At 64.4% G+C, this 25,936-nt stretch overlaps 2 protein-coding genes across 6 annotated transcripts; one reads left to right on the forward strand and one right to left on the reverse strand.

Moving 5' to 3' along the window:
* Nucleotides 1-3,760: 3,760 nt before the first annotated feature.
* IGF2 (insulin like growth factor 2) lies at nt 3,761-14,365 on the reverse strand. Of its 5 annotated transcripts, none has more exons than XM_047774961.1 (4): nt 14,204-14,365; nt 9,427-9,589; nt 7,366-7,514; nt 3,761-7,105 (listed from the first exon to the last, which is right to left on the reverse strand). In XM_047774961.1, exons 1-4 carry the CDS (start codon nt 14,363-14,365, stop codon nt 6,866-6,868), a joined length of 714 nt encoding a protein of 237 aa, XP_047630917.1. In that variant the 3' UTR covers nt 3,761-6,865. The 5 variants fall into 5 exon arrangements, with proteins under 5 accessions (XP_047630917.1, XP_047630913.1, XP_047630912.1 ...); XM_047774957.1 differs by lacking the exon at nt 14,204-14,365 and adding an exon at nt 12,395-13,111 and having other exon boundaries at nt 7,366-7,523; XM_047774956.1 differs by lacking the exon at nt 14,204-14,365 and adding an exon at nt 12,395-13,008.
* A 41-nt stretch (nt 14,366-14,406) lies between these two features.
* Nucleotides 14,407-21,046, forward strand: LOC125123897 (translation initiation factor IF-2-like; the record flags this gene model as incomplete). The annotated part of the gene is made up of 3 exons (XM_047774065.1): nt 14,407-14,997; nt 19,582-19,637; nt 20,285-21,046. Coding segments are annotated over 3 exons (666 nt in total), but the record flags the coding sequence as incomplete, so codon positions are not given.
* Nucleotides 21,047-25,936: the final 4,890 nt, after the last annotated feature.

A 25,936-nucleotide genomic window follows, 5' to 3' on the forward strand; every position in this document is an offset into this window, starting at 1 on the left:
CTGTGTCCCCCCCCCCACACTGGCCCTGCCGCACCTGCGCAGGGGTGCCAGGTGTGTGCCAGGCCCAGGCAGTTTGGAGGAGCAGGGACCCCGGCAGCCAGGACTAGCCAGGCAGGTGGACACAGGCTGCTGGGGATGAGAGCCAGGGACCAGGCCAGGCGAGGAGGCCCGCCTCCAGGAAGGCAGAGTTCTCCCTGAAGGAGGAGAGTGGATGGGACAGGGCAGTGAGGGGTCCCCAGGAGCCGGTGCCCCAGGTCCCTCCCTGCAGCCTCCAGGGGCTCCTCCCTGGCCAGCTCTGTGCTGGCGGCAGCCCCGAGCACACCAGAGATCTTGGGGACCTGACAAGGGGCGGGCGTGAAATGCACCTGCGGTTATGGCATGTCTGGGGGCAGAGGCAAGGGCTGAGTGCCAGACCGCTGTCTACACGGGCAGGGCAGCGCTGGACACCAGGGACTCCGGAGTTTGGGGAGCTGTGCCAGGGCAGCACAGAGGGGGCAGGGGGCGGGGGCGCCCAGGGTAGAGCAGAGGCCAGTGGGCCCACAAGAGAGTCACTGGCCCGTGTGAAGCCTGGGGGTGGGGGGAGCATGGGGATGGGGAGAGGAAGAGCCAGGGGGTGGCTGGGGGCCTCCGAGAAACCGGAAGAACCTGGCCTGGGGTTTGCACTCTGCCCAGTGCCCCCACGGGAGCCACAGGGAGTCCTAAGGGGAGAGCAGCAGACTTACAGGGAGCAGAGCCAGCTTGTCCAGGTGCATATGGAGGATGCCTGGAGGGGAGGCTGGAGGCCCGACAGCAGTGGCTTCCAGGGGCTGGTAGAGCCATGGGCCTTGTCGATCTACTGGGCACAGGGAAGGGGGCAGAGGACCCTGGAGCGGGCTAGGTTGGGGTCCACCGCGCGTGGAAGCTGAAGAGCCCCAGCAGGTGCCCTTCTGCAGCTCAGGTAAAAACGGCAGGCGGAAAGCCAGGTGGGGCGGGCGGGTAGGTCCAGCTCCTCTAGAGAGGAAAATGGCTTTCACCCTTCCCAGGACCTCAGTCACGCCTTGTTGCCACCTCCTGCCCTCCCCACTCTTCATTCAGCAAGAGGTTAGGGACAGGGCACCCCGATTGCTCGTGAGGGGGGCTCAGGGCAGGGGTCCTGGCGGGGGGAAGGTTTGGCACCAAGGGATGAAGGCAGGACCAGACAGATGCCTGCAGGGAAGGCCCCCCGGGGCAGAGGCAGGGTGCCCAGGCCCCGAGGTGGGAGGCTGAACGTGTGTTCAAACGGCCGGGAAGGGGCTGACCCAGGGTGGCCTCGCCCGTCAACATGAGGCCTCTTCCTGGCTCCAGAGAAGCCAAGAGAAGAGGCGGGACCCGGTCCGATGTTTTAAAAGACCACTGGGGCTCCGTGCGGAGGTCAGGAGGGGACACACGCAGGAAACATCCTGGCAGGAGGGGCGGGCACGGCCACCTGCTCAGCCTGCTGCCGTGTCCTCGGCCCCTGGAACGGAGACGGGCAGGTTAGGTAAGGCTAGTTTCCTAAATGACCATGAAGCGGTGGCTAAAACTGTAGCTATTCACTCTCTCCCAGGCCTGGAGCCCAGAGGTCTGAAATCAGTTTCACTGGCCAGGAATCAAGGTGCCCAGGGCCAGGCTCCCTCCTAGAAGCTCCAGGGGAGGGTCCTCCCGGCCTCGGCCAGCTCCTGGGGCTCCGGGCGAGCGTCCTTGGGCTCCTGGCCGCGTCCCCCAGTCTCTGCTCCATCCTCGCCCGGCCCCACCTCTTCCCTGAGAGAGACCCTGTCACTGGCGCTCCCAAGCCCAGGCTGACCTCGTCTCCAGACCCTCAATCACACCTGCCAAGACCCTTTGCCCACGTAGGGTATGTTCGCAGACTCCCGGGGTGCGGGCGTGGACGCGTCTCCGGGGCGGACACACGGCAGCCACCACCATGAGTATAAATATCCTTGAGCGAATGACAGTGGCTTCCGACCTCATCTCCTACCCTGGCCCCCTCCTCTTGCTGCAGCCCCATCCTCAACCCCGGACCCCCCAGGGCCAGCTCCATCTATCCTCCTGGGAGACACCCACCTCCTTTGGGCCTGCACCCCTGACTCAGTTTCGCCGTGAGGCCCTCCTCCTCTCACCCCAGTGTCTCCCCCCACCGTGACACACAGCTCATCTGCGTGTCTGTGAACCAACGGGAGAGCAGAGACAGGAGCCCCAAGGGAGCTGAGGGTTTGCAGAGCGGGGGGGTGGGGGGAGCAGAGGCCGGCAGACCCAGGACACCTGGCCAGCTGGGCCAAGTAGGCCCCAGTCGGGGGAACAGGGGGAGGCCTGGGCTAGCTCAGGAGAGTGGGGGGAGGAGGGGAGCTGGCTGCTCCCCAGGCTGCCTGCCAGCCAGGCAGGTCATGGGGGTCATGGGGAAGGCAGGGTTCAGGCACAGTCATGGGTGAATGGGCTGCAGTGAGGCTGAGGAGGCTGGGCCAGGGGGCAGCTGGACAGGACGTGGGCTCCCTGGAGCAGGAAGGAGGGGACACCCCAAGCCCAGCGTCCTAAGGGTCCCGGGAGGGGTCACCGGGCAGGCCTGCAGGGGACCTTGAGGGTGAGTCCTGTGTGCAGCTGGTGGGGGACAGACTTCAGGCTGTTTCCAGCAGAGTTCAGGGCTGGGCAGAGGGTCCCGACCTGGGGCCACACTCCACCCTCAAAGGGCCTCACTTAGGGGTGAGCTAGAACCACTGGGGCCTGGGCCCTCTGCCCCTTCCCAGCCCACAGCCTCGGCATCAGGCCCCTAGCTGCCCCAGGAGGGGTAGGGTGCCCCGGCCAGCTAGCTCTTCCCTGCCCTACCCACCCTTGGAGGCCGACCCCCTCCTTCAGGCAGCACCCCCAGCAGCTTCGTTCTCAGTGAGGGCGGACGCCATTGCAGACCCAGAGGCCACAGCCCAGCACCAGGCCAGCGACGGATGGAGTGAGTGGATTCAGGGTCCGTGCCTCCCCAGCCCAGACGGGGGCTGTGAGCGCTGGGCCACCGGCCAGAGGCTGCCCAGCCCCCAGGCAGGGCCCACCGCCCTCTCGCACGGAGCCCAGGGGCACACCTGCTGCCCGAGGGCGTGGGGGTAGGTAAGCATGAGGAGGGCGCTAGGCCAGGCCTCGAGCATCCGGGCTGCCAGCCGCGCTGCCACCCAAGCAGCACGGGGACCATGACGGTCAGAGGCCAGGTGGTCAGGGCAGGGGCGCAGGGCTGAGTAGGGAGGGGTTTCTGGTGCCCTCCGCCGTGGCCTCAGTCTTGGGAGAGACAGAGCACGCCCACGTGTGCAGGTGGGCCCGCAGGGGACTCGGTCCCCATGTGCGAGGAGCCCCGAGTTCCCTTCTCCAGCAACAGCTACGATTTCCAGAATCTCTGAACGGGGCCGCATCCCATCCCCAAGGCTGGGCGAGTCCCTGGTGCTGGCAGCAGAGACACTTCATCCCTCACCCATGGGCTCCTGGAGAAGTCCCCTGGGACCCCTCCTGTCCCCAGTCTTTGAAGATTTGTCCCCTGAAATGGTCCCATAGCCCCCCACTCCGCCAGAGTGGCCAACACCCCTGCTGAGGCCTGCAGGTCTCAGGCTGCTCCCCCTGCATCCTGTCACCGTAAGGGGCCCAGAGGAGGTGTCCCCACCCCTCAGTCTTCCTGCCAACCCTCCCGCCTGCCCTGCCCCCTCCCCAGGGCTCAGACCCTCCCCGCCCGCCTCCCTTGACCAGCTACGACCAGGAACGCAGAGAAAAGAGCAGAGGACTCGGGACAAAATAAATTTAAATGCTTTATTGGGACTGCGAGCATTAAAGGTTAAAGACAGGACCCAAGCGGTGGATTCTGCCAGAAGTACCAGCATGTTAGGGGCGAGTGGAGGCGAACACGGCCGCGAGGTGGGCTGGGCGGCCGGCAAGGTGACACTCGGTGGTCCGCACGTGGGGGTCCTCGGCGATGCTGCGGGGACCCGAGAGGGGGTCCCGCTGAAGACGGCCAGGGAGCCTCAGGAGGAGACAGTTGGAGGGCCACCAGCAGGGCACGGAGGTCAGAGGGGGCCCGGGGTCTGATGGTCACGACCCTTGGAGAGCTGCTCGCTGGGGGCACAGAGGAGGCTCGGCCGACGCCCCCGGAGCCCGCACCCAGAGCGAGGCAAAGGTAGCCTGGGGTGCACGGGCGTCCGGCTGAGTGGGCAGAAATTTGGGGTACCTTGCGCTTTGGATCTCAGGCCAATCTGTCCAGTCTCCAATGGGGACAATTTGGTTCTTTGGGCTTCTGTCCAATGGTCCGAATGGCCCACTCCCCGGGCGCCGGCCGAGGGTCCTCTGTGCCTCGGGTGGGCTGGCACGGACCGCCCCCAGGGTCGTGCCAGCCCCGTCACCGGGGCCCAGAAGCTTTGGGCCTCTAGCTGGCTAGTCGGGCTGCCGTGCAGGGGGGCTGCGCTGGGGGCAGAGGCGGGGGTGAGGTAAACCTCCCAGCCGCCCGGGGTCCCTGCCGCAGCCCTAGGCGCCGAGACGGTGGCTGGGTCGGTACCGCCAGACCCGAGGGCCTCGGGGCCCGGGTGACCCCAGCTGTCGCACACACTCGCAGCTCTCTTGCTCAGCAGGGCTCATCCCTCTGGACCTCTCCTACTGCCCCACCTCACCCCGCCTGGACCCCAGGAAGCCCCGCGGAGCTCTGAGCTTTCTGGGGGCCAGACGGGGCGCTGAGAGGCGGGCGCGGTGTCAGCGAGGGGTGCGGAGAGGACTCCCAAGTGCACGGAAGGCGGCCACCTGCTCCCGCCCGATGGAGCCCCTCACTCAAGCCTCTGCAGCCCCTTCCCCCCCGGCCGGTGGGCCAGCCGGGGGCCCCACCCTGGTGGCCACCGAGCACCTTCCTGACACCTGGGGAGACACCTCCAGGCCCCCTCCTCCGCCCCTCAGGACCCCCGAGGACCAGCCACCATCCCCGGGAGCCAGGCTGGGCAGCAGCCGTCTCCATTCCCCTGACGTCTCTGGGGGGCGCAGTGGCTGGCACCCCCACAGAGGCTCCCCTCTCCACTCCACCCAAGCGACAGGGACAGAGCAAAACAAAAATCAAATCAAGGGCGATAAATGGCGGAGGGCAGGACAGCGGCTGGTGCCGCCAAGGTGACGGATGGTGGCTTCGTGTGCTCCTCGTCCTTCGGTCACCGCCCCCCTGTTACGTGGGGTGGGGAGTAAGTTTAATTTGGTATTGAGCGCGTAAAAAGCTAAGGAGGGATTTAAAAAAAAAAAAAAAAAAAAAGGAAAAAAGCCCCAGGAGAAAACAATCAAAGGGGGGAATAGATCAATTGGCGTCGATGTGGGTTCCTGATTCTACCTGTAATTCTGCAAGTCTCCTCGTCACTCCTTCCTCCTGACTTTTTGTCCAAAACCTTGCTGGACCACTTCTGACCCCGGAGCACCCCCCACCCAGCCCGCACTGCCCCCCACCCACCCCGCCAACCGCCAGACTTCCCACGCTCCCCATCACCTTTGCCAGCCTTCTGGGGGCCCCCATTTCTGAGAGGCTCCCCAGGAGGCTGGCAAAGATGATCCCTAGGTGTGCTGGGGTCCCCAGATCTCACAGAGCACACCCAGGGGGTCAGGCTACGTGGCAGGGCATGTCTCACTGGCTACAGCCATCTCCAGTCTCGCCAAACCCATCCCCTACTGGGCACGATGGCAGGTGCATGGGTGCCATGCCGGGGGGGGGGGGTCTGTGGGGGCTGTGGGGACAGGCGCCGAGAAGGAGGGGATCTCTCCCGTCTCGGGAAGATGGGACCGCCTGCTGAGCCCTGGGACACACCCTCTCCCACCCTCGGGCGCATCCCAGGGGAAGGGAGGAGAGCACAGGACACGAAAACCTCATCTCGGGACAGCTTCGAGAAGAATTTGGGACGGACCGGGGTCTAATCTAAACAGCTGGGCTCAGGGATCCCACAGAGAGAGTGTGTGTGTGTGCGTGTGTGTGTGTGTGTGTACGCACGAGTGTGTGTGGATGCATGTGCGGGTGGGTGTGCGCGCGCACGTGTGCGCGCATGCGTGCGTGTGTGTGTTTCTGCAGGGATGCGTGTGGGTACGTGTACTTTTTAAAGTGGAGACTGAGATGAGCGGTCTTGGGCCGTGCGGGGGGCCAGTCATGTTGTACCTGCGCAGGTTTGGGTTTCTGGTTCCGTGCTCCCCTCCTCTGATCTCACGGGGTCTCCCAGCCAACTCCACCGCGGTCTCGGTCATGGGACTAGAGAGAGGACGGGACTGGGTCCCTGGTGCCACACCGCCAGTGGCCGGCGAGGGTGTGGCAGGAGGAGGGAGATGGCTGTGAGCGGCGACAAGCCTACCTGCAAATTTTGGTCCCTTCCTTTCTCTTGGATGATGGGTCACAGCCAATTTAACTCAAGGTCCGAAAAGAAAGAGAAGGAAGGGGGGGGCCAAATTCTTTTATTTTGCCAATTGTTTTTAAGCCAATTTATTTTTAGTATTTTTTTTTTCAGCTAATTGATATTTTGGGTGTTTTTTTTTTTTAAAGCTAATTTGCTTTTCTGGTGTTTTAAAGATGCCAATTCGTTTTAAGGGGGCTGATTGTATGTGGGTGTGGTTGAGGGGTTCAATTTTTGGTATGTAACTTGGGGATAATTGGGGGCATAATTTGGGGGGAGATACAGACCAAGCCAATTGGGTTTGTGGTTTGGATGCCCTCGGCCCGATGGAAGGGGCCGAGGAGAGACTAGCCTGACATGGGGAGGTTGGGGCACGGGGCCCGGGGCGGAGATGCCCGCAGACAGAAGGGTACAGAGATTTCAGAAGGGGGACCTGATGGACAAGGTCCCGGTCGAGAGGAGGTCACGAGGTGGATGGTGGCACCGCAGAATTACAACAATTTGGCTCACTTCCGATGGCCGGACGCCTCGGGAGAGGCGCCCCCGTGGGCGGCGGGGTCTCGGGTGGGACGGGCGATCAGGGGTCGGTGACGCTTGGCCTCTCTGACCGCCTCCAGCTCCTTGGCGAGCACGCGACCCCGGCGGGCGCGCAGGAGGGCCGGCAGGCCCCTGCGCAGGCGTTGGGCGGACTGCTTCCAGGTGTCATAGCGGAAGAACTTGCCCACGGGGTATCTGGGGAAGTTGTCCTGAGAGGGGAAGGGCCCGTCAGGGGGTGGGGGGGGGCGCCTGGCCCCCCAGCCCCTGTCCCAGAGCAACCTCTGCGGGGTCCTCCTGCCTGCCTGCCCTGCGACAGAGCAATGACTGCCCTGGCTTCTGGCCAGGGTCCCCAGCGGGGAAGGCCCCTCTGGCAGCACTTGAAGCCGAGGAGCCGGCTGCGCCCCGGTCCCCCGGCTCAGAGGAGACAGCCCCCGGGGGGGGGGCCCTGCCAAGAGAGGGGCTGCCTTACCGGAAGCACGGTCGGAGGGGTCGACACGTCCCTCTCGGACTTGGCGGGGGTGGCGCAGTAGGTCTCCAGCAGGGCCAGGTCGCAGCTACGGAAGCAGCACTCTTCCACGATGCCACGGCTGCGGCGGTTCACGCGGCTCGCCGGCCTGCCTGGAAGTCCCACAGGACCAAGGGGAGGGCACGTCAGCACAGGGGCCCCGGGCACGGATGGTGCCCCCAGCCGCCCCGGCCCCCGCCCTCCAGACAGGACGCCCGGTCACCTTGCGGGGACAGCCAGCCTCGTGGCCTCGAGCGGAAGAAGCGAGAGTGGGGCGCACAGGGGCCCCCCGGGGAAGGAGAGGGGACAGCGGGGGTGAGCGGGTGCGGGCGTGCTCAGGACCAGCCCCTGGCCTCTTGGCGCCTCCCTCCCCGTCCTTAAACCGGGCCCAGCCTCTTGGGCCTCGACCCAGGGCTGTTTGGAAAATAGGTGGGCCGTGGCCCTGACCCGAAGGCCAGCGGGGACCCGAGTGCGGTCCCCAATCGATCAGCAGGCGCCTGGGCAGCCTGCGGCCCGGACCCGGAGACACAGGTGGGAATGGGAGGAGGAGGAGGAAGACGGGAGGAGAGGAGTGAGGATCAGCAGAAACCACGCCCTCCTCTCTTCCCGTCCTCTCCCTCTTCTCCGACGGCTCCGACTCGGCTGCAAGGAAAAGGCCCCAGCCCAGCCCGCCGCCACCACCGCCGGGGGGGGGGGGAGCCCCTGGTAAGGGGTCCTGGTGCGGGGTCCAGAGGGTCGGGAGCTCGGCCCAGCCCTCCTTTCGGGGAAGCCTGGCACGAGGGGGCCGCTCCCCAGGCCCAGCGCCAGATCCTACGGTGCCGCTCCCTGCCCCCAAATGAGGCAGGAGAGAGAGGGCTCAGAGGCCAGGGCAGGCAGGGGCCTCGGAAGCATCAAGAAGCAGGAACGCTTTTTACAGAGAAGCTTTGGCATGCCAAGATGGGTGTTTTCAGCCCATTTCAGAGGGTGGGTAAGTAGAGGCTGCAGAAGAGGCTGCCACATGGGGAGCAATGGGCGGGGGTGAGCCTCGCGGCCCTTGACAACTTGCCCCAGCCACATCCCCCACCCCCTCCCCGCCCCAAGCGCGGCTGGCTGGGCCCAGGGGGAGCACACACTCCCACCTTCAGGGTCGGACTGGGCCTGCCCCCCGCCTCCCCATTGTCCCGAGGACTCTCTCCAGGATGCCTCTGACCCATCCTACAGGTAAGGAAACTGAGGCCCAGCCTGCTGGGAGGTGCAGGCAAGAGCCCAAGGGAGGGTCCACCCCGCTCCCTGGGCACGGACGAGGTGGGAGCGGAGGTCTCCGCGGGCCCAGCCAGCCAGCCTCAGGAGCAGGACGGGGGCCAGAGAGAAAGACGAGGACGGCAAAGCACTCTGAGGCCAGCAGGCGGGCACCCTGCATGGCAGCCCACCCCACCCATGGGAACCCACCCGAAGCCCAACCCCAGGGAGGGCAGCGGTCACCTCTCGTGGATGCCGCCCCCCACACGCGCCTTTATCCTCATTGGTTTTCAACCCATCTTATTCCACTTTCAATCCAACAGTCCATGAACCCATGCCCACTGCCAAGACGTCAGGCACCACAATACCATGGGTGAATGTCAGTGCCTGCAGCCCTGGCTGTGGGCAGGTCAAGGAAGAGCAGGAGGGGACAGGCTGTCATCCTGTGGGGCCTGCCTGGGCCACCCCGCCCGAAAGAACCCCTCGCATGCCTGCCACTCACGGTCTGCCTCCCCACCCCGTGCCACCCGTCCCTTCCGTTTCCCGTTTCGAGTCACGCTGCAGGAACATCGGGGGGTGTGAGCCCCAGCCAGGCACATGGCAAGTGCCAATCAATGCGCACGGCCAGGGCGCCCCCGCTCTGAAGTCTCAGACCCTCGGAGGAGAGGTCCTCCCTTGGCCGCCCCCCGCCCCCCGTCCCCCGTCCCCCACACCATCCATCCCAAAGGACCCGCACAGGTACCGGGGCAGCACCTGTGGAGCACCTGCTGTGTCCGCCCCTCCCCCGTGCCCTGCTGAGCTACTTACTGAAGTAGAAGCCGCGGTCTCCGCAGACAAACTGGAGGGTGTCCACCAGCTCCCCGCCGCACAGAGTCTCACTGGGGCGGTAAGCAGCATAGCAGCACGAGGCCAAGGCCAAGAAGACGAGCAGCACGAGCAGCGGCTTCCTCATCGGGATCCCCATTGGAATCTGGGGGCAAAGACAAGAGGCGTGAGCCCGCCGCCCGCCACGTCCAGGGCCAGGCCTCTCCCGCCACCCGCCCAGCCAGCATCTCCCAAGAGGAGGGGGCCTCCGTCCAAGGGATGAGGACCTGCTCCGGTCGGAGACACGAAGCCCCGCCGGCTCCTCCCCGAAAGTCCAGCTACGGCTTTCGAGCACGGCTGCGCCCTTCGTCAATCATTTCAGCCACAGAAATGGAAGGCGCTTTCGTGGCCGAGGCAGGCGGGACCCAGAATGGAGTCCCACCCCAGAGCGAGGAGCCGCCGTGGGTGAGGCGCATCTCTGATGGGGACCGGGCCGGGCACTTCACATGGGGGTCGCTGTCCCCATCGTCACCACTGCAGGGGCTCGGCCACGCCCGGAGCCGCGGGGGCCAGGGCTGGACACTGGACCTGGCCTCGGTCCTATGATGTCACGGGGGCGGGGCCAGCACAGGGCAGTGGCCACACCTCGGGCCTCCCAGCACCAGCCAGGATGGCAGAGGGCCCCACCCCACCACGGGGCATGTTTATCCCAGAGGACCAGCTGAGCAAGGCTTCCAGAAGGACCAGCCCCCCACCCCCACCCCCACCCCCACCCCGCAAAGCAACAGGGGGGGGGTCCTGCTGGACTAGTCTCTCCTCCCCGCCTCCCCCACTGCCTATCCCCCGAGTTTATGGCTGAGCGAAGCTTGGGTCGAGGCCCCGGCAGAGAGCCCATGGGTCCCAGCCACACTCCCAGGGGGTCCGAATTGCCCCCTCTCTCGATTCCAGTCTGCGCTGGGCATCCCAAACACACCAAAACCAAAAGCCTCCTTTCCCGGCCTCAAACCACACCCAGAGTCAGGTCCCTCCAGGACCACCATCCCCCCCTCTCCACTTGGGGTGCCAAATAGCACCCCAGGAGCTGGAGAGAACAGGTCAGGCTACCTGGAGGCCAGGCCCCAGGTCCCTCAGGGCCCCGTCTGGGACACACCCCCTCGCAAGGCTGTGTGGCTGCAGGCCTGGAGCTATAGAGCGAACCAGGTCCCTTAAGAGGTTGAGGGCCTGGGAAGGCACTTGGGCTTCTCTTTAGACAAAGCAAGCCACCCCTGTGCTGCTCAAAGGCGGAAGCCCCCCGGGCAGGCAGGCCCCGCCTGCAGACTCCTAGCAAAGACTCAGGTGAGAGCCCCTTCGAGGGACGCAGTCACGGCCCCTGAGCCTGCGGGCACCCTGATGCGACTGGAAGAAGGGCCTGCCCACGTGTGTCCCTCCGAGGCTGCGCACCCAGTGAGCACAGGGGCACCAAAGAGTGTGACCCTTCCCGGCTGCTGCGGGCTTGGCCCAGGGGGATTTTGATGCAATAAATCGTGTGGGAGAGGAGGGGGCTGGAGGAGGCACAGTCTCCCGTAAGCCCCTGACGCGCGGGGCCAGCTCCTCGAAGGCCTTCGGAGGGCCACCTCCCTCACCTCCTCCCCCCCAGCCCGTCTCCCGCCACCCCACTGCTGCCCCCTCCAAACTCTAAGAACAAAAGTGGTCAGCCAGTGATTCGGGGCCGTCCGAGCAGCAGCTCCATCCTTCCGCGTCCCCCAGCCACGGAGCGTGGGGTCCAGGCCAGGGCAGCAGCAGAGAGAAGACTGGACAGGAAGCATGCAGAGGTGCGGGCCAGGTGAGCACACCGGTTGGGGGGGGGCAAGGGGGGGCAGAGGCAGGGGTGGGATGGGGGGGTGGGGGTGGGGGGGGTGAGGGGGCTGAGGCCCGAGGCCGGCGCTCAGCAGCAGGCAGGCAGGAGCAGGAGGGCAGCAGGTCTGTGCTCAACAGCCTCGGTTACCTGCTGCAGCTGGACAGGAGGCTCGCTGGGGCTGGAGGAGGAGGAAGAGGAGGAGGAGGAGGAGGAGGAGGAGGAGGAGGAGGAAGCTGGGAGGCTGCCTCAGAGGAGAAGCTAATGTCCAGTTTGCAGGCTGGTCAGTGCCTCAGCTTTTATGTCTGAGCCGGCTCCTCCCAGCCCCGGCTCCACCCTACCCCCACCCCTCTCGCACTGACCACTCCCCCCGCCCCCTTTGCTCCCGCCCCGTCCCTCCTCCCAGCCATTCGCTTCTCTTCTGCACCCCCAACCGCTAGCCCCACCATCTCCTAGCAAAGTACCATGGGGGCGGGGGGCTCGTCCTGCACGCAGCCCCCCCCATCTCAGCACAGGGCAATGGGGGGGGGGGGCAGGGAGGGGGCTGCTTTCCACCTCCTTGTATGGAAACTTCCATCTGCCCACTGGGGCAGGGGCAGTTACCCTCGCTGGGGTTGCACGGTCCTGCCCTTCCCAGCCCTGGACCAGGCCCTCTCCCCAGACTCCTGGTTGGAAATGTTGGGGACGGGGAAAGGGAGGCCGTGGGGTGAGGGGGCGCTGCAAATGTGGCGTCTGGCAGGACTCTTTTGCCAACTCAGCCCCCCTCGCTCCATCCTGGCCCCGCCCACCCAGTTTTCCTCTCCGTCTTGCTGGCACCGAGTCAACATACCAGGGTGGGTTTCTGAGCTTTGCGCCCTCCTCATTACACAGCCCCCCGCCCCCGCACGGCACAAATCACAAACTTTCAGCAACACCCCCCTGCACCCGCAAAGCGACCAGGAAGTCGCCTCGCTGCAGCTCACACCTCCCTTGGCACTTCCCAAAGTCCCTGCCCCGGCCCCCCCCCACCCCCTCCTCCGCGGCGCTGGGGAGCGCGCAGGGTTCGCCACAGGGAATGTGACCAAGAGCCCCCCACCCCGCTCTGCCCGGGCCCCGCCGCCGCCCCTCCCGGCCCGGCCCGGCCCGCACGCCGCTTACCTGGAAGCCGGCGCAGGGGCCGCCCGCCTCCCTGCTGCGTATCGCAAACCGAACAGCGGGCGTTGGCCCTCCTGCCGGACACTCCTCTGCCAGCGCCGCTCTGGCCGAGTCGCTGGGGCCGAATGTGCGACGGGGCAGAACGGGGGGATGGCTTTTTTTGGGGGGGTGGGAAACTCGTCTGATTGTTTGGGGAGGACGGGCTGTCTGCGGGCTGGGGCGGGCCAGATGTTGTACTTTTGGGGGGGGAAGGGGATCGGGAAGTGAGGTCAGCTGTTGTATCAAGGATAGAGGGGGGCAGAGATAGTGAGAGACACAGAGTGAACGTGAAACGGGGGGGGGCCGAAGAGAGGGCGAGAGAGAGAGAGGACAGCGAGAGGCGGGCAGGCTCACAGCGGGAGAGGAGAGCGGAGAGAGAAACAGAAAGCGTATAATTAATCCACTTTGGGACGGCGAAGGCGAGAGGGCGGGCGTGGAAGGGGAGGGAGTTGGAGGCAAGGAGCTGGGGGGGGCGGGAGGGAGCACAGGGAAGGCTGCGGAAGAAGAGAGGGCCGGGACCAGAGGCCGGAGAGGGGCTGGGGAGCGCAGAGAAGCGAGGGAGAGGGCGCAACGTCGGGGGCCGGGGAAGGTGCTGAGGGGGGCGGAGCGGAGGCGTCACCCGGGCCGCGGGCGCCCAGCTCGGTTTGGGCCGACGGAGCCCTCGGCCGTCGCGAGCCCGGGCCTCGGGGGGTGGGGGGGCGGTGGCGGCGGCGCCGGGGCCGCTCGGGACGCAGCGAGGAGGGGGAGCGGCCAGGCTGCGCGCCGGGGAGGGCTGGGGGGGAGCGCGGGGGATGACAACGCCGGCGGCCTGCGAGCCGGACTGCCTGCGGGGGGGACCGCCTCCTCGGGCGAAGCGGGACGGGCGTTGAGGTAGATGAGGAGGAGGCGGCGGGGGATCCGCAGGCCGGCGGAGCGCGGCCCCGCCGACGGCGCCCGAGATGGGAGTCAGCAGCGTAGCGACGGACGGCGTCGACGCGGGGCCGCCAGCCGGGTGGAGGCGCTGGCGGGCCGAGCGCGGGCGGGCGTGGGCCAGGAGGCGGGGGCGGCCGGAAGGGGGGGGCCGGGGGCCTGCCTGGCCTCACGCAGCTCCGCCGGAGAGCAGGCGAACTCCGGGCGCCAACGCCCGGCTCTTATAGCCGCGCCACCCTGCGGTGCGGCGCCCGCTCAGGCCCCGCTGGCCGTGCGCCCGCGCCAATGGGCGCCCGCGGGGCCCTCGCCCCGCCCCCGGACCGCCCCCGCAACTCGAGACGGGGGGGGTGGGCTTGGGGTCCGGGGGGGCGGCGGGGGGGGGGGGCTGTGGGGTGCGCGGGTGCGAGATTGGATTGGGGGCAGGGATCGGCAGAGTTCGAGAGAAATCCCGAATCGCTGTACTAAAGTGTATGGGGGCCCCGTCTTAGGTTCCGGGGTGTCAGGATCCCTACATTCGTGCGCGGGGGGGACGCGGGGCGGCCAGGGTGGTAGGTGTCACAAGCCCTCGCGGCGGTGCGGGCACAGGTGGCTAGACGCTGGATCCGGGGGCCCCGAGTCCCGCTGGGACCTGCGGGGTAAGGGGTCGTCCCTGGGCGCGGGCCCGGCGTGAAGCCTCCACCTGCCCGAGCAGGCGCAGCGCCTCGAGCCGCAGCCAGAGCCCGAGCGCCCCCCGGTGCCGCGCGGGAACCGGGGAGTCGTCTCGGCGGCCGGCCGCCAGGTGCCGTACGTGGGGAGGGCCGGCCGGCCGGGCCGCGCCTGCCCGAAGAGAGAGGAGCAGGGCGGGGAACCTCGCTCCAAGCCTACCTGCAGGACCGGGCTCACCGGGGCGCGTCTAAGCAGCTCGCCTTGGGGGCCCACCCAAAATATCCGGATAATGGTTCCCCCGTCCTCAGCGCGTTGGCCTTGCGTAGACGCGGGTTCAGCCCCGGGGGCCACCACGATAATTTGGGGGTCTGGGGAAACCATCTCCTGGAGAGTTGGGGCGACGTAAAAAGTCGTTGTGATTTTTACCAAGTGGAGACCACGCACAAGCCCCCGCGCCCCGCCCGCCCCCAGAAACCCCGGCCGCCCGAGTCCCTCCGAGGGGAAGGGGCCGCCGCCGGCGGAAGCCGGTGATCCGCTGGCCCCCTCGCTCCGCCATCAATCACTTCGCCCGCGCTCCGCGCGCGCCTCCCGGGATCCTCCGCCCGGCGGCTGGAGGCGCCGCGCTGCGCCGCCCCAGCGGGGTGCGCCTCTCCCGCGTGTCCCTCCTGCCGAACGCCCTGCCTGCCCCGCTTGGGGGCCGCCGAGGCGTTTTCCCCACGGTTGTGACCTTTGCAAAGAGCAAACGAAAGCCGCGCGCGTTTCAGGGCGCGCGGCCCGGCCGAAGGGCTGGCCTGCAGCAGGCTCCCGCGCTCCGCTCCCGTGTCCCCGGCAGTCGCCGGAGGCCAGTGCCAACCCCAGCGGGACGGCGGCGAGTGGGTTTGGGAGCCGGGCCGGGACACGCGAGGCGACGGGGAGCTCACCGCAAGGCTGGAGGCCGGAGGCTGCGTCCCCAAGCGCGCTGGGAGCCGAGACGGAGAGCGAGCGCTCTGCAGCGGGCGGTGGACGCGCTGAAGGTGAGCGAGACCCCGGGGGTAGTCCGCAGTGTCCGGGGACAACGCCCAGTCCGTTGGAAGACCCAGGGACAATGCCCAAATTTGGGGGAAACTGGGGGCAATGCCCAGTCGTTTTCCTGGACGCGGGAGAAGCTCTGCCTACGTCCTGGCGGACACACTGCCGGGCCGAGTGTATTTGGGGAACACAAGAGACAGTTCCCAAGTCCGAGGAGCTCCGGGGACTTGTAGGAGACACCAAGAGGCCCAGACCCAGTGCCCGTCGTGCGCGGGATGGGGGGAGAACCGAGACCGCGGCGGGCGGGGAACAATGCCCAAAGGCCTGAACGCAAGTCAGAGCAGCCTGGTTTGCAGGCGAGAGAACCGATGTCCCCGACGTGGGGACCCAAGGGAGCCTGCTTCGGAGTGAACTGTGATTAATGGCTAAATTCGCGACTCCAGTAAAAGAGTCCCAGTCTGAGGACCAGGGAAATCGCTGGGTGAATCTGGGGGACAGGGGACCGCGTTTAAGTTGGGGGACCCCAGCATGTGGGTCGGCAAGCTTGTGGGGGCTCCCGAACTGTGGGGAAGAGGATTTGGGGATGACCGAGGAAGTCTCAGCGGGAAACTTGGCAGAACCCGAGAGAGGCATATTCTCTAAATAAAATTTGGGGCGAGAAGAACAGCGGGCACGTTTGGGGGGGTCTGAGCAGACCCTCGGGGTGGCGGAGGGAAGTGGAGGCTGATTTCCACGGTTTAGAAATCCAAGTTGGTGGCCCGGAGGCTTGTAGCCCCAAAGGACAGTAACTTCCGTAGTTGTCGTGGCTTCCTCGGGAAAAATCCTCAGGGTGCTTTAGAGATTCAAGAAACACCGTCTAAATTGGGGGCAACCTGGGCTGTGAAAAGTACATTTGGAGAATGCAGAAAATCAAGGTCCTTTTAGATTTTAATTCTAAAAATTGGTTTCAGTTAGTTTATTTTTGGCGAACAGGAAAAAAAGTCCCTATTTTCCCGGGCGCTGTCTGCATTTAGGGAACCCTAGTAAGATAGGGCCCCAGTTTTGGGGATCCGTGGATTTGTTCATTAGGCAGTGATCTCTAAATTTCAGGGAACCTGGTTAGTAGCGAGGAGGGGTGTCAGCCGCAGGCCTGTAGTACCTGGGATTTCCAGGACCCGGGGATATTTTTTTCGGCGGGATCTGTGCAATTTCATTTTGGGAGGCCCGTGGAAAATGGCCTACATTTAGGGGGACTTGGGGCAAGGGTCATAAAGTCAGGGGACCCATAAATCGATGGTCCAAAAAAGTCTGATTGTTTCGTGGAAGGTAAAAACAAACAAAAAAACAAACAAACAAAAAAACCCCTCAGTTTATTTTGGAGGACTGGCAGGCAGCACCTCAATTTTCTGGGAGGCCCCAGAAAAATAGTTTTTGAATCTGAGGATCCAAAGACGTTCTTGAGAGTCCTCGGGAGAACTGAGGATCCGAATCTAGGTCTGGGGGGAAAGGGATTAAGACCGTCTACGTGGTGGGTCCTGAAGCACCGGTGTCCGCAGTTGGGAGTTTGCAGTGCGGAGGGGGACCCGGGAAATGCTGATTAAGTTTGGGGTGACTCGGGGGTGCATGGGCTGCTTTGGAGCCCAAGAAGTCAGTGCCTTTCTGTGACCAAAGCGTCACTTTGAATGCATTTGGGGTGCCCGGAGGACAGTGCGTAATACTCAGGACTCCAGTGTGTCCGGTCCGAGGGGCTCCGGATTGGGAAAGCGTCCGGCGTTGGCCTGGGATTTGGGAATCAGTTCTGAATTTTAGGAAGCCCAGGTTCTTGTCTGTCAGCTCCGGGGGCCCAGGGAATTTTTTAATATTCCGAATGTTATGAGGTGGAGAAAATACTCAGACTATTTGTTTACTGGGACACGCAAAGCGCTTGGCATAACAAGATGTAGGATCTGTGCAAGAGTTTGCTTTGGGCTTGGCTGGAGCCAAGGATACCTGGGGCATTTGTGACTTGGGGGAAGCTGCATGGCCCATGGTCCCTGTCACCATTAAACGCAGCTCCGATAATGGCTCTGTGTGCCTCTGGGGCCTGGGAAGCTCTGTCTAAATTTTAAGGAACTTGATTATAGGCAAGGAAGTTTGGAGAGCTCCGGAGAGAAATGCCTCCTATCTTTGCAGCCCCCACAAAAAGATTTTTGCTCAGTGAGTTTGGGGGACCAGAAATCATGCTCTCAGGGTTGTGGAAAGCAGGAATCAGAGTGCAGAGTGTTTCTGACTCAGCAAGGGCATCAGCGCGCCCTGCGTGGAAAGCCTCAATTTTGGTGGAGGCTTAGGAAGCCACGTTCCAACTCCGAGGGTCCTGGGGCCATCGCTTCCTGTACTGGAGGGGGGGGGGCGGGGCTGGGGTTCTTTGTGTACAATTTAGGGACCCCAGCTTGGGGCCAATCAGTTTGTGGAACTTGGCAGATAAAGTCCCAAACTGTCGTGAACCCCAGGGAGCAGGGCTTCGCGGTGTGGGGGAGCCAAACAGGGGCACTAAGCTTGGGTGCCCCTGGCGTCCAAAATTATAGGGACGCGGGAAAAGAGCTTCACGTGTTTTGGGGGAACGGTGCCCAAGTGCCAGAAAAACACTGGGTATACCTTCTGGGGAGTCAGGCACATTGGGCAGCCTCACCCCGAGACCGGGGAGTCAGTGTTTAAGTTTTCCAGAGGAGGGATTGGCACTGCGGGACTTGGGCGCAAACGGGTGGGATCACACCGCGAAGAGCCTGGGAGACAATCCCCAGTGAGGTGGGGACCGAGGCCACTAGTGGAAACCTGGGAAAGCCAGTAGGAGCTCATGTGCTTTGAGGTCTCTGGAAATTAGTGCCCGAAAAACCCACTTGTGATCTGGAGAAATGGTGAATGTATCTGGGGTACCCTGGAGCCAGGCTGTCCTTTGGGAGGTCCCAGAAAAAGTCGTGTCTGCAACTGGGAGGAGCGGGCAAGTCGCCGGGGGCCTGGAGCCCTGGGGATGCGGGGCTGCGACCGAGAGAGGTTAGGATCCCGGACCGGCCGGGGAAGCGCGCGGGGCGTCGGGGGACGCGCGCGCGGAGCAGTGGCGCCCTCCCCGGGGGACGCGAGCGCCGGCCGCGCGGCGGCGGCTCCGGGAGGTGCGGGGCTCCCGCGGGTCCCCCACCCCGCGGGGCGCACGCTTCTCCTGCCACTGAGAGCGCCCCGGTGCCGAAGCCCGGCCGCGCGGGCGCCGGGTGGAAGGGAGGAAGCCGAGAGCGGCCCGGGGCGCGTCGGGGCGCTGCTCCCCGGGCGCTCCGGGGTCCCCAGGCTCCCCGGTCGGCCGCCTCCGAGGAGGCCCGCGGGCTTCCCGCCGCCGCCGCGCCCCACGCGCTCCCGCGCTGCGAGCCTAGGCGAAGCCGCGGCCCGGCTGCCGCCGCGGGCAGGCTCGTCCCTGGCTCCGTCCGGGGGCCCGGGAGCACCCCCGGCGGCCACCCCCGCTCGCCCCGGCGCTCCGCGGGCGCTCTCGGGGACTTCAGCAGTCCCTGGAGGAGGGCGAAACCAGTTTTGCTTGGGGAATTGAGAGAATGGAAGGACTGGGAAAGGAGAGGAGAAAGTGGGGCGGGGGGGAGATGGGGGCAGGACCGGCCCTTGGCCCGGGGGTCAAGCGACTCCTTTCGTTTTCTCCAAGGGAATTTTCTCGAAAAGCCTCCCTCTCCCGGCTGCGAAAACCTGGTTCCTTAAAGGCAACTGCTGAACCCTCCCCAGCCCCAAGGCACTGCTGCCAGGAACTGGCCAGCCCCTCGGCACTGGGCAGCCTTGGGGGCAGGGGCCAGCCGCCCCAGGGGCAGCTGTGGGTTGAGGGGCTGCCAGGGAGGGGGCACTGCTGGGGAGCAGAGCGGCAGGTCCCTAGGGCCAGTACACTGGACACAGCTTGTCCCCACTGTCACCCCACAGAGGGACCCTGCTGGCAGGGGGTCCCCTCAAAGCCTGACTCTCTGGGAAGGCAGGGGTTAATGCCATGGGACAGGTGTGGGGACGCGGCAGGGATGAGGCAGGCCTTTCACATTCGCTTGGCAGGACAGGGAGATCCCCCCCCCCCCATGAAAAACCATCCATTTTCCACCCAGAGCCCCAGGCACGTGGGGAATGTTCCCCCTTCAAATTCCAGTCGGCATCAGTCACCCCCGTGTCCCTTTCCAAAAACATCTGGCCTGTCTCCCCCCACCCATCGCCGCCCCCCTCCCTCCCCAACAGCCTTCCACAGTCCCCGTCCTTGCACTCAGGCCTGTGCCTATAGGAGGGAGGCCCAGGAGGGGACCTCCTGCGCTGAAGCCAGGCCACTTTGCAGCGACTCCCCGCTCTGTGGCCACGTGGCAATTTGGGGGTGGGCCGTATTTTGAAAGTGCCCTCTGCAGACCCCAGCTCCCTGGGCCCCCCCGGGAAAGATTTCAAGTCCTGGAGGAGGGGCTCTGCTCCCCTTGGCCCTGCTCTGGGTTCCCCACGTCCCCTCAGGCCTGCGTCCCCCGGCTGGGTGTGGGCTGTCCCCTTCACTGGGGCTGCCTGGGGGCATTGGTGCCAGTGGCCCTTTGGGGAGCCTCACCCCTGCTTTCTGCCCTGAGCAGGCACCAACCCTGGAGAAGCTTCTGCTGGTGCTTGGACATGCGCCTGGACCTTGGAGGTAGGAAGGCCGAGGCCACCTTGGGGTGCCAGGCTGGGCCATCAGAGCCAGGGGTGGGGGGCATGGAGGCACTTTCTCCCCGTGGGGCTGCCCGCTGACCTCTCGCCTTATTAGTCACGAGTGTGGCTAACAGGGCAGGGTTGTCAGGGGCAGATCCGGGTCACTGTGGGGCTCAGAAAGGGCCCTGGCCACCCCTAGCCAGGACCAGTGGCCTGGGCCTCCCCAGCTTCCGGCCCCCTCAGTAGGAAGGGACCTGCCAGCAACCCAAGCATGTTATGGGGTTGGGGGTCTCCGCTGCGGCCTGGCTGGCAGGAACCTCAGCCCCAAGCACCATCCCCTGGCCCACCCCCCGACCCCGGCCCTGCTCCAGCACTGCCCCCCCATCCACAAACCCTATTCCAACAACACAAGCGTCCCCCCAGATTCGGACTCACCCCGCGAGCCTGGCCCCTGCACCAGGCCTGCGGCCGCCTCGCGCCTGCTCCACCAGTTCCCTCTCTGCTCGTCCTGCCTCTCCCCTCCCCGGTTTCCTCCCCCGGCTCTGGCTCCGAGCTGCTGCTCCCCCCTTCCCTGGGACCAAGCCCAGCATTTGACAAACCCGGCTCCGTTCTCAGAGTCCCCTGATCGTCCCTCCCTCACCCCTGCAGGGCCCTGCTGCCTGGGTGAGGACCCTGCTCCCATCCTGGCTGGAAACGAGGGACCCCGGCCCCCCGCCGGACGCTGGGACCCGGACGGCACAAGACACCCACGACATGTGATCGATAAACCAGAAGTCAGTCGGAAGTATGTATGGGCGGGGTGGGGGCCCCAGAAGAGGGGCTGAGCCCTGCTCTCCTGAAGGACACAGGCGTCGCCATTGCACCATCTAATGTAGAGTCTGGACTAAGACACCTTTAAGCAACGTTCTTGGCATCTCTCTCGGAGGCGACACCGGCCTGCGAGGGGGCACCTGCTGGGCCCCTCACTGCAGGCCCTGAAGAGCGGACTCTGTCGCTGCGGGGCAGGTGCACGGACACAGCCCACGCCTCCGCCTCCAGAGCGCTCTGGGACCCTCTGGGGCAGCTCAGCCTGCGCTCCCAGCCCAGTACCTTATCAGGGGACGGGGCGGCCACCACCACAGAGCTTGCTCCACCAGGTGTCCGAGGAGGATCTGGCCCCTGAACCTCTCTAGTCGCCCCCCCCCCGCCCCCCACTCACCCACAGGAGGCCCTGCCGGCTCAACACAGTGGAATCATGACACAGGGACTCGTAAGGCCCCCAAGCCTCCAGGCCTTGTCATTGTCACGTGCTGCTCGCGGGCGGGGATCAGCAGCCAGGCTTGTGACCCCGGCCGCTGTGACAGATAAGGACGCAGAGAGGCCACAGCACTGGCGTGAGGCCCCACAGCCAGCAGCCCAGGGCAGGGAGGACTGGGTCTCACCTGCCTCAGCTGGGCCCAGCCTCCCTGGGAGTCCCGGAGTCTCCCCAGCTTAGGAGTTTCCCTGGAACCCTCTTCTCTCCCCTTCCCGCCCTCATCCGGACCCCCTGCCCCCCCCCACCAACCCCCTCCCCCTCCTTCTTCCACCAGGAGCTCCCCGCTGAGGACCCCGCCTGTCCCTGCTCAGCGCCCCCGCCGGCCAGCCGCCTGGGAGAGAGGCGCCTGGAGCCCTGCACCCCAGCTCTGCGGATGCACCCCAGCCCCTCTGAGCCCCACCCCTCCCCCAAGGGGAGATGGGAACTAAAACGGCCTGGGAGGTCTGGGCCTGCGGCACAGCTCTCTGTGCCGGGGACACCGGACCCTGCGCTGGGGGCTGGAGACACTCACCGCTGTGGGCTGGGGTGGGCTGCCCGCCTCAGTTCTGAGCCGGTGGAGATCTCCTGGGCCACAGGCTGCAGCAGCTCACCTGGGGGCTGGGGTCTCGGGCAGCCCTGGCCTGCTGCAGCTCAGGCTGGGGGGCAGCTGCGGTGCGAGGCTGAGCCCGAGGAGATGTGGGGCCCTGGGGCTGGGGGCTGGAATCCGGCTGCTCTTCCTCAAGTTCAGGGGTGACTCTTCGGCCCCTGGGGAAAATAGAGAGTGTGTTCCTAAGATGTCCTGTTTTCAAACCAAATCTTCCCCTCCCCTGACTCTTGGGTGGAGAGGCCTGCAGGTCATCTTGTCAGACGTGGGGCCGTGGCTCCCCTCCCTGTGCCTCTGGCCCCCCCCCCCAGCTCTCCTTTTCTAAATACAGGGCATGGAGGAAGGAAGGTGCCCACAGTTCACCCAGAGCTGGGTTGCCCCGCAGCCAAGCAGCAGGAGACCCTTCAGTCGGACAGGCTGGCCCATCTGCCTGGGCCTGGGGGCTGGGGGGCTGCACACAAATGCCCTGCCTCGGGGGATCCCAGACGCAATATAAAAATTCTTCCCCTCCCCCAACATTTCCACCTTGAGTAGAAGCGAGGAGGGGGCCAGGCACACAGCAGAGGACACAGCTCTGCCTTGCGAAGGCGGCTGAAGGTGGCTGAGGGGGGAGACGGGCTTCTTTGGAGCAATGAACCCCTTCCCCCCAAACACCAGCCTGGGTGGGCGGGACAAAACCTTCATGCACAAAATAACGCATGCCTGGAGACAGGCCCTGGCCCCACACTCAGCCCCCCGGGCAGGGGAGCGTGACAGGGAGCGGGGGGCGGCACACTGTCCGGAGGCGAACAGCTGTACGTTTTAAATCCCGCTGTGGGACGGGAGGGGACAGTGCCCCTTCGTCGTCCTTCTCACTCCCCTTTCCAGTTATGTGGTGGGATTTTTTGGTGAAGGGGGACATGTAGGGAGTGGGGGAGAGGGAAGCTTTGCTTTCAAAATGGTATATACGCACATAAAAACAACTCCAAAATCTCGGGGCTCTGGTCCCTCTGCACAGTGTCCTGTCTGTCTTTGGTGGCGGGGGTGGGGGCATGCGGCAAGAGGGAATTTCTCACACAGAAAAACCCTGCCTTTTTACATTTGCAGAAACAGCTGTGCCCTCCTGCTGGGGGCGGGGGCACTACCCCCCACCCCTGCCCCTCCCATTTTGCCTGCTGCATTAGTGAGGGAAAACCTATTTTCCTCGCAAAAGCCTCTGTGGCTCCGGGGGTCTGTACAGAAGAGGGAAGGGTCCCCTCTCCACCTGTCTTTCCTGTCCCCTCCAAAGTCAAAGCTTGCCAGGGTCTGGGGTCCTCTGGAAGCCGAGGTCCCACTGTTCCTGTTGGCTGCCCCAAGCCCCCAGCCCACCTGCACCCAAACACTCAATGCAGCTTTTCTCACACACTCTGAGGGGGCAGCCCGAGGGAGGGCAGACCAGTTACCTGTCCTCTAGTCGCTGTGTAGTCCCTGAAGCTCCTGGGTGGTGGATAAAGAGGACGGGGGAGTCACTGGTGCCCCAGGCTCTCTGCCGAAACTGCCTGGCCGGTGATCCGCTGGTTGGGCCAATAGTAGCAGTCGCCACCAAAGTAGGGGGCGCTCTGGCTGTAGTAGCCAGACCCTCCAGCCGGGTTGCCGCTGAGGAGGAGGAGGGGAACGAGGCTGAGGCTGGAGAGATGGTGAAGGGCGCTTTTAGCGTGTGCATCATAATGGGTCCCTAGAAGCAAAAGAGCCTCTCCACACTGAGCGTGGCACCTGATCAAATGCTAACTGAAATTAGTTTTGCCCCTCACCTCCTCATCCCCTCCATGTCCTTCCCCAAGCCCCTCCAAATTTGGGTGGCTTTGTGCCAACTTAGTGGTTCTGGGGCTGCTGGGGCAACTGGCTCTGGCACCTTCCCTTGCCAGGGCACAGCGTGTTACAGGGTGGAGATTTGGTCCAGCTCTAGGCTGACAGAAAGGCATTTGTGGGCACGGGCATTAGCTGGAAGTTCTCCCTGCCAGCTGGGAGGTGGGACTATGTGGGGAGGGTGGAGAGTGGGCAGGGCCTCAGTAGAGTGACACTTGTCAGTCACTTGACACCCCGGCACGCCAGTGGGCGTGGCACGGGTAAAATGGGGGCGGGGCATGATGGGGAAAAGCAGGGTTCGAGAAAGATCAGAAAAATCTTTCTTCGGGGCCTCCCAATGCAGCGGCAACACAGTGCGGTCATGTCCATCTTGCTTCCAGAGGCAGGGGACTCACCTGGGAGTTTTCTCCCTTCCCCAGTGGCACCTGATACCACCCCCTGCACCATGTGTGTGGTGCCAGACAGTGACAATACTGCAGCAAATGGCAGGCAGCAGCGTCCTGCCCACAGGCACCCCTGGGTGGGATGACTGGGGTCCACAGCCTCTTGAGCTTGGCCAAAACTCCAACTAAGGCACAGACTCAGAGTGGTCAGCAGCTGGGGAAGGGCCCAGATACAAGCGCCGCCTGGTTAGACCAGGTGTCCCTGGGAATTTAAACTTCTTCCATAAGCCTGCAGATAGAGCAGGAGCAAAGCAAAGACTCACCTAATGGCAAAGTCACATGTAGTTTCCAGAAGGCCACCAGCCGCTACCTTCACTGCACCCCTGCACCCTGGGGTGTCCACCCCACCCAGCTTACCAGCCTGTGTTGGGGTTTAACTCTCCCCCTCTTCCTTTGTCATTCAAGGCCCCACCTGAATTTCCTTGCTCAGCTAAAGGGATAGGGCCTCTGGTGGGAGGACAGGGTTTTCAGTGGAGGAAAGAGTCACACTTGGGGGGACTTAAATCTAGCTGGGGGTGTCCTAAACAAAATGCAGATGCCCCAGAGCCATAACAACACTAGGGAGGGGCAGGTGGGGCTCCTCACTGGGTTCTTGGGTGGGGAGGGATGCAGGGAGGCTAAAGGCCCTGTCAGGTCCAGGGCACACAGAGGGGAGAGTGTGACACAGCCCACAGTTCTTGGGGTGGGGAGCAGTCACCTGTTCCTGCTGGCTCTGCTCTGGGCTATGCAGCTTCAAGTGTTCACTGCCTGTGCCCCCTACCTCTTATCTGTGCCCAGATGTCACAAGGGCTCCTTCCAGGTCCCTATGGAGAAATTTAGCTGGGACTTCCCAAACCTCCAGTGGGGCCAGGGAGGATAAAGGGCTCACCCCACGCCAGATGATGTGGTTCCATGGGCAACCCGCCAAAGGGGGGGGGTCCCTAAATTGAGGAGGTGGGCAGCTAAGGGGCTGAAACGGAAGTAGCATTTACAAACCACCAATGAAACTCCTGGAAATGTGGCACCTGCCACCCCTAACACAGTATGTGGAATCTGAGCTCTGCCCTGGTCTGAATTCCCATTTCTGGCACAGCCCCAAAGAGAAACACACCAAATGCAGGGCTATTTTATTCCATCAGAACCTTGAAACGCAGAGCATTTAAGCAAAGGAAGGGGAGCAGAGGAAGGGGTCAGGGTGGGGAGGACCCAAGGGGGACTCGCCAGGCTGTGGTGCCCCTGAGGCAGGACCTGCAGCTTTGGGGCTGTGAGGGCTGTGACCCGCAGCCTCGCACTCCATGTATCGTCCATGGTGGGGACACAGGGTAGAGGGAAGGAAGAGACAATTTGGGGGTACAGTGGACACGTAAACCTCACTGCCCCACTGCCTCTTAGGCCTGGGAGAGGGTTATCCCTTCCTGGGGATCAGGTCAGCGCCTATTTATTCAGGAGACACTCGAGGGACCCTTAGGAACCCCCAGCTCCAGGTTTCCGCCACATGGATGCTTAAGTGGCCTCCTGCTGACACCTGGTGGCCACTTATAGAATTACAGTACACAGCCCAAAGGTCTTAGGAGCAGCAGTTCGGGGCACCGTGGGGAGAGGGCTGGGTGGCAAAGCGACATTGTTTTTCCTACAAGGGGGAGGCCCCCCTGCAGTGTCGGGGTCCAGGCGGGCTCCCCACCTTTGCGCCCAGCCCCGAGGTTCTCATCTGCCCCCACCCCAGCACTGCGGAACTGATGATGGAAGGATCTCTAAGGGATGCCTGTCTTTGGGGGCTCCCGAGCCCAGGGGTGTGGCAGGGTGGCTGCCTGAAGCACCGGTGAAAGCTGCATGCCTTCCTGAAGCATCTGCTGGTTTCTGAGAATTAGAGAAAACTGTGTTCTATCGATAAAACCCCATACATCCCTGACAGGCTCTGGAGCAGAATGTTGGGGACCACATCCTGACCTAGGGTCCCCCAGACCTGCAGGAGGCAAGCCGAATCTTGGGCGTGACACCCGCTCCCGCAAGGCTTCTCAAATCTGACCCGAGCCTGGCACCTTGTGGCCACGTGGAGAAGTGCAACCACAGCCTCAGAAAACACCTGGCTCTTCTAGAAATCAGTATTGCCATCAAGATAAGAGAAGGGCCACCTCACCAAACCTTCAGAGAGGAGGTGGCATGACCCCCGTCCTGAA

The sequence above is a fragment of the Phacochoerus africanus genome, chromosome 4 (genome assembly GCF_016906955.1).
Source record: "Phacochoerus africanus isolate WHEZ1 chromosome 4, ROS_Pafr_v1, whole genome shotgun sequence".
Lineage (NCBI taxonomy): Eukaryota > Metazoa > Chordata > Mammalia > Artiodactyla > Suidae > Phacochoerus > Phacochoerus africanus.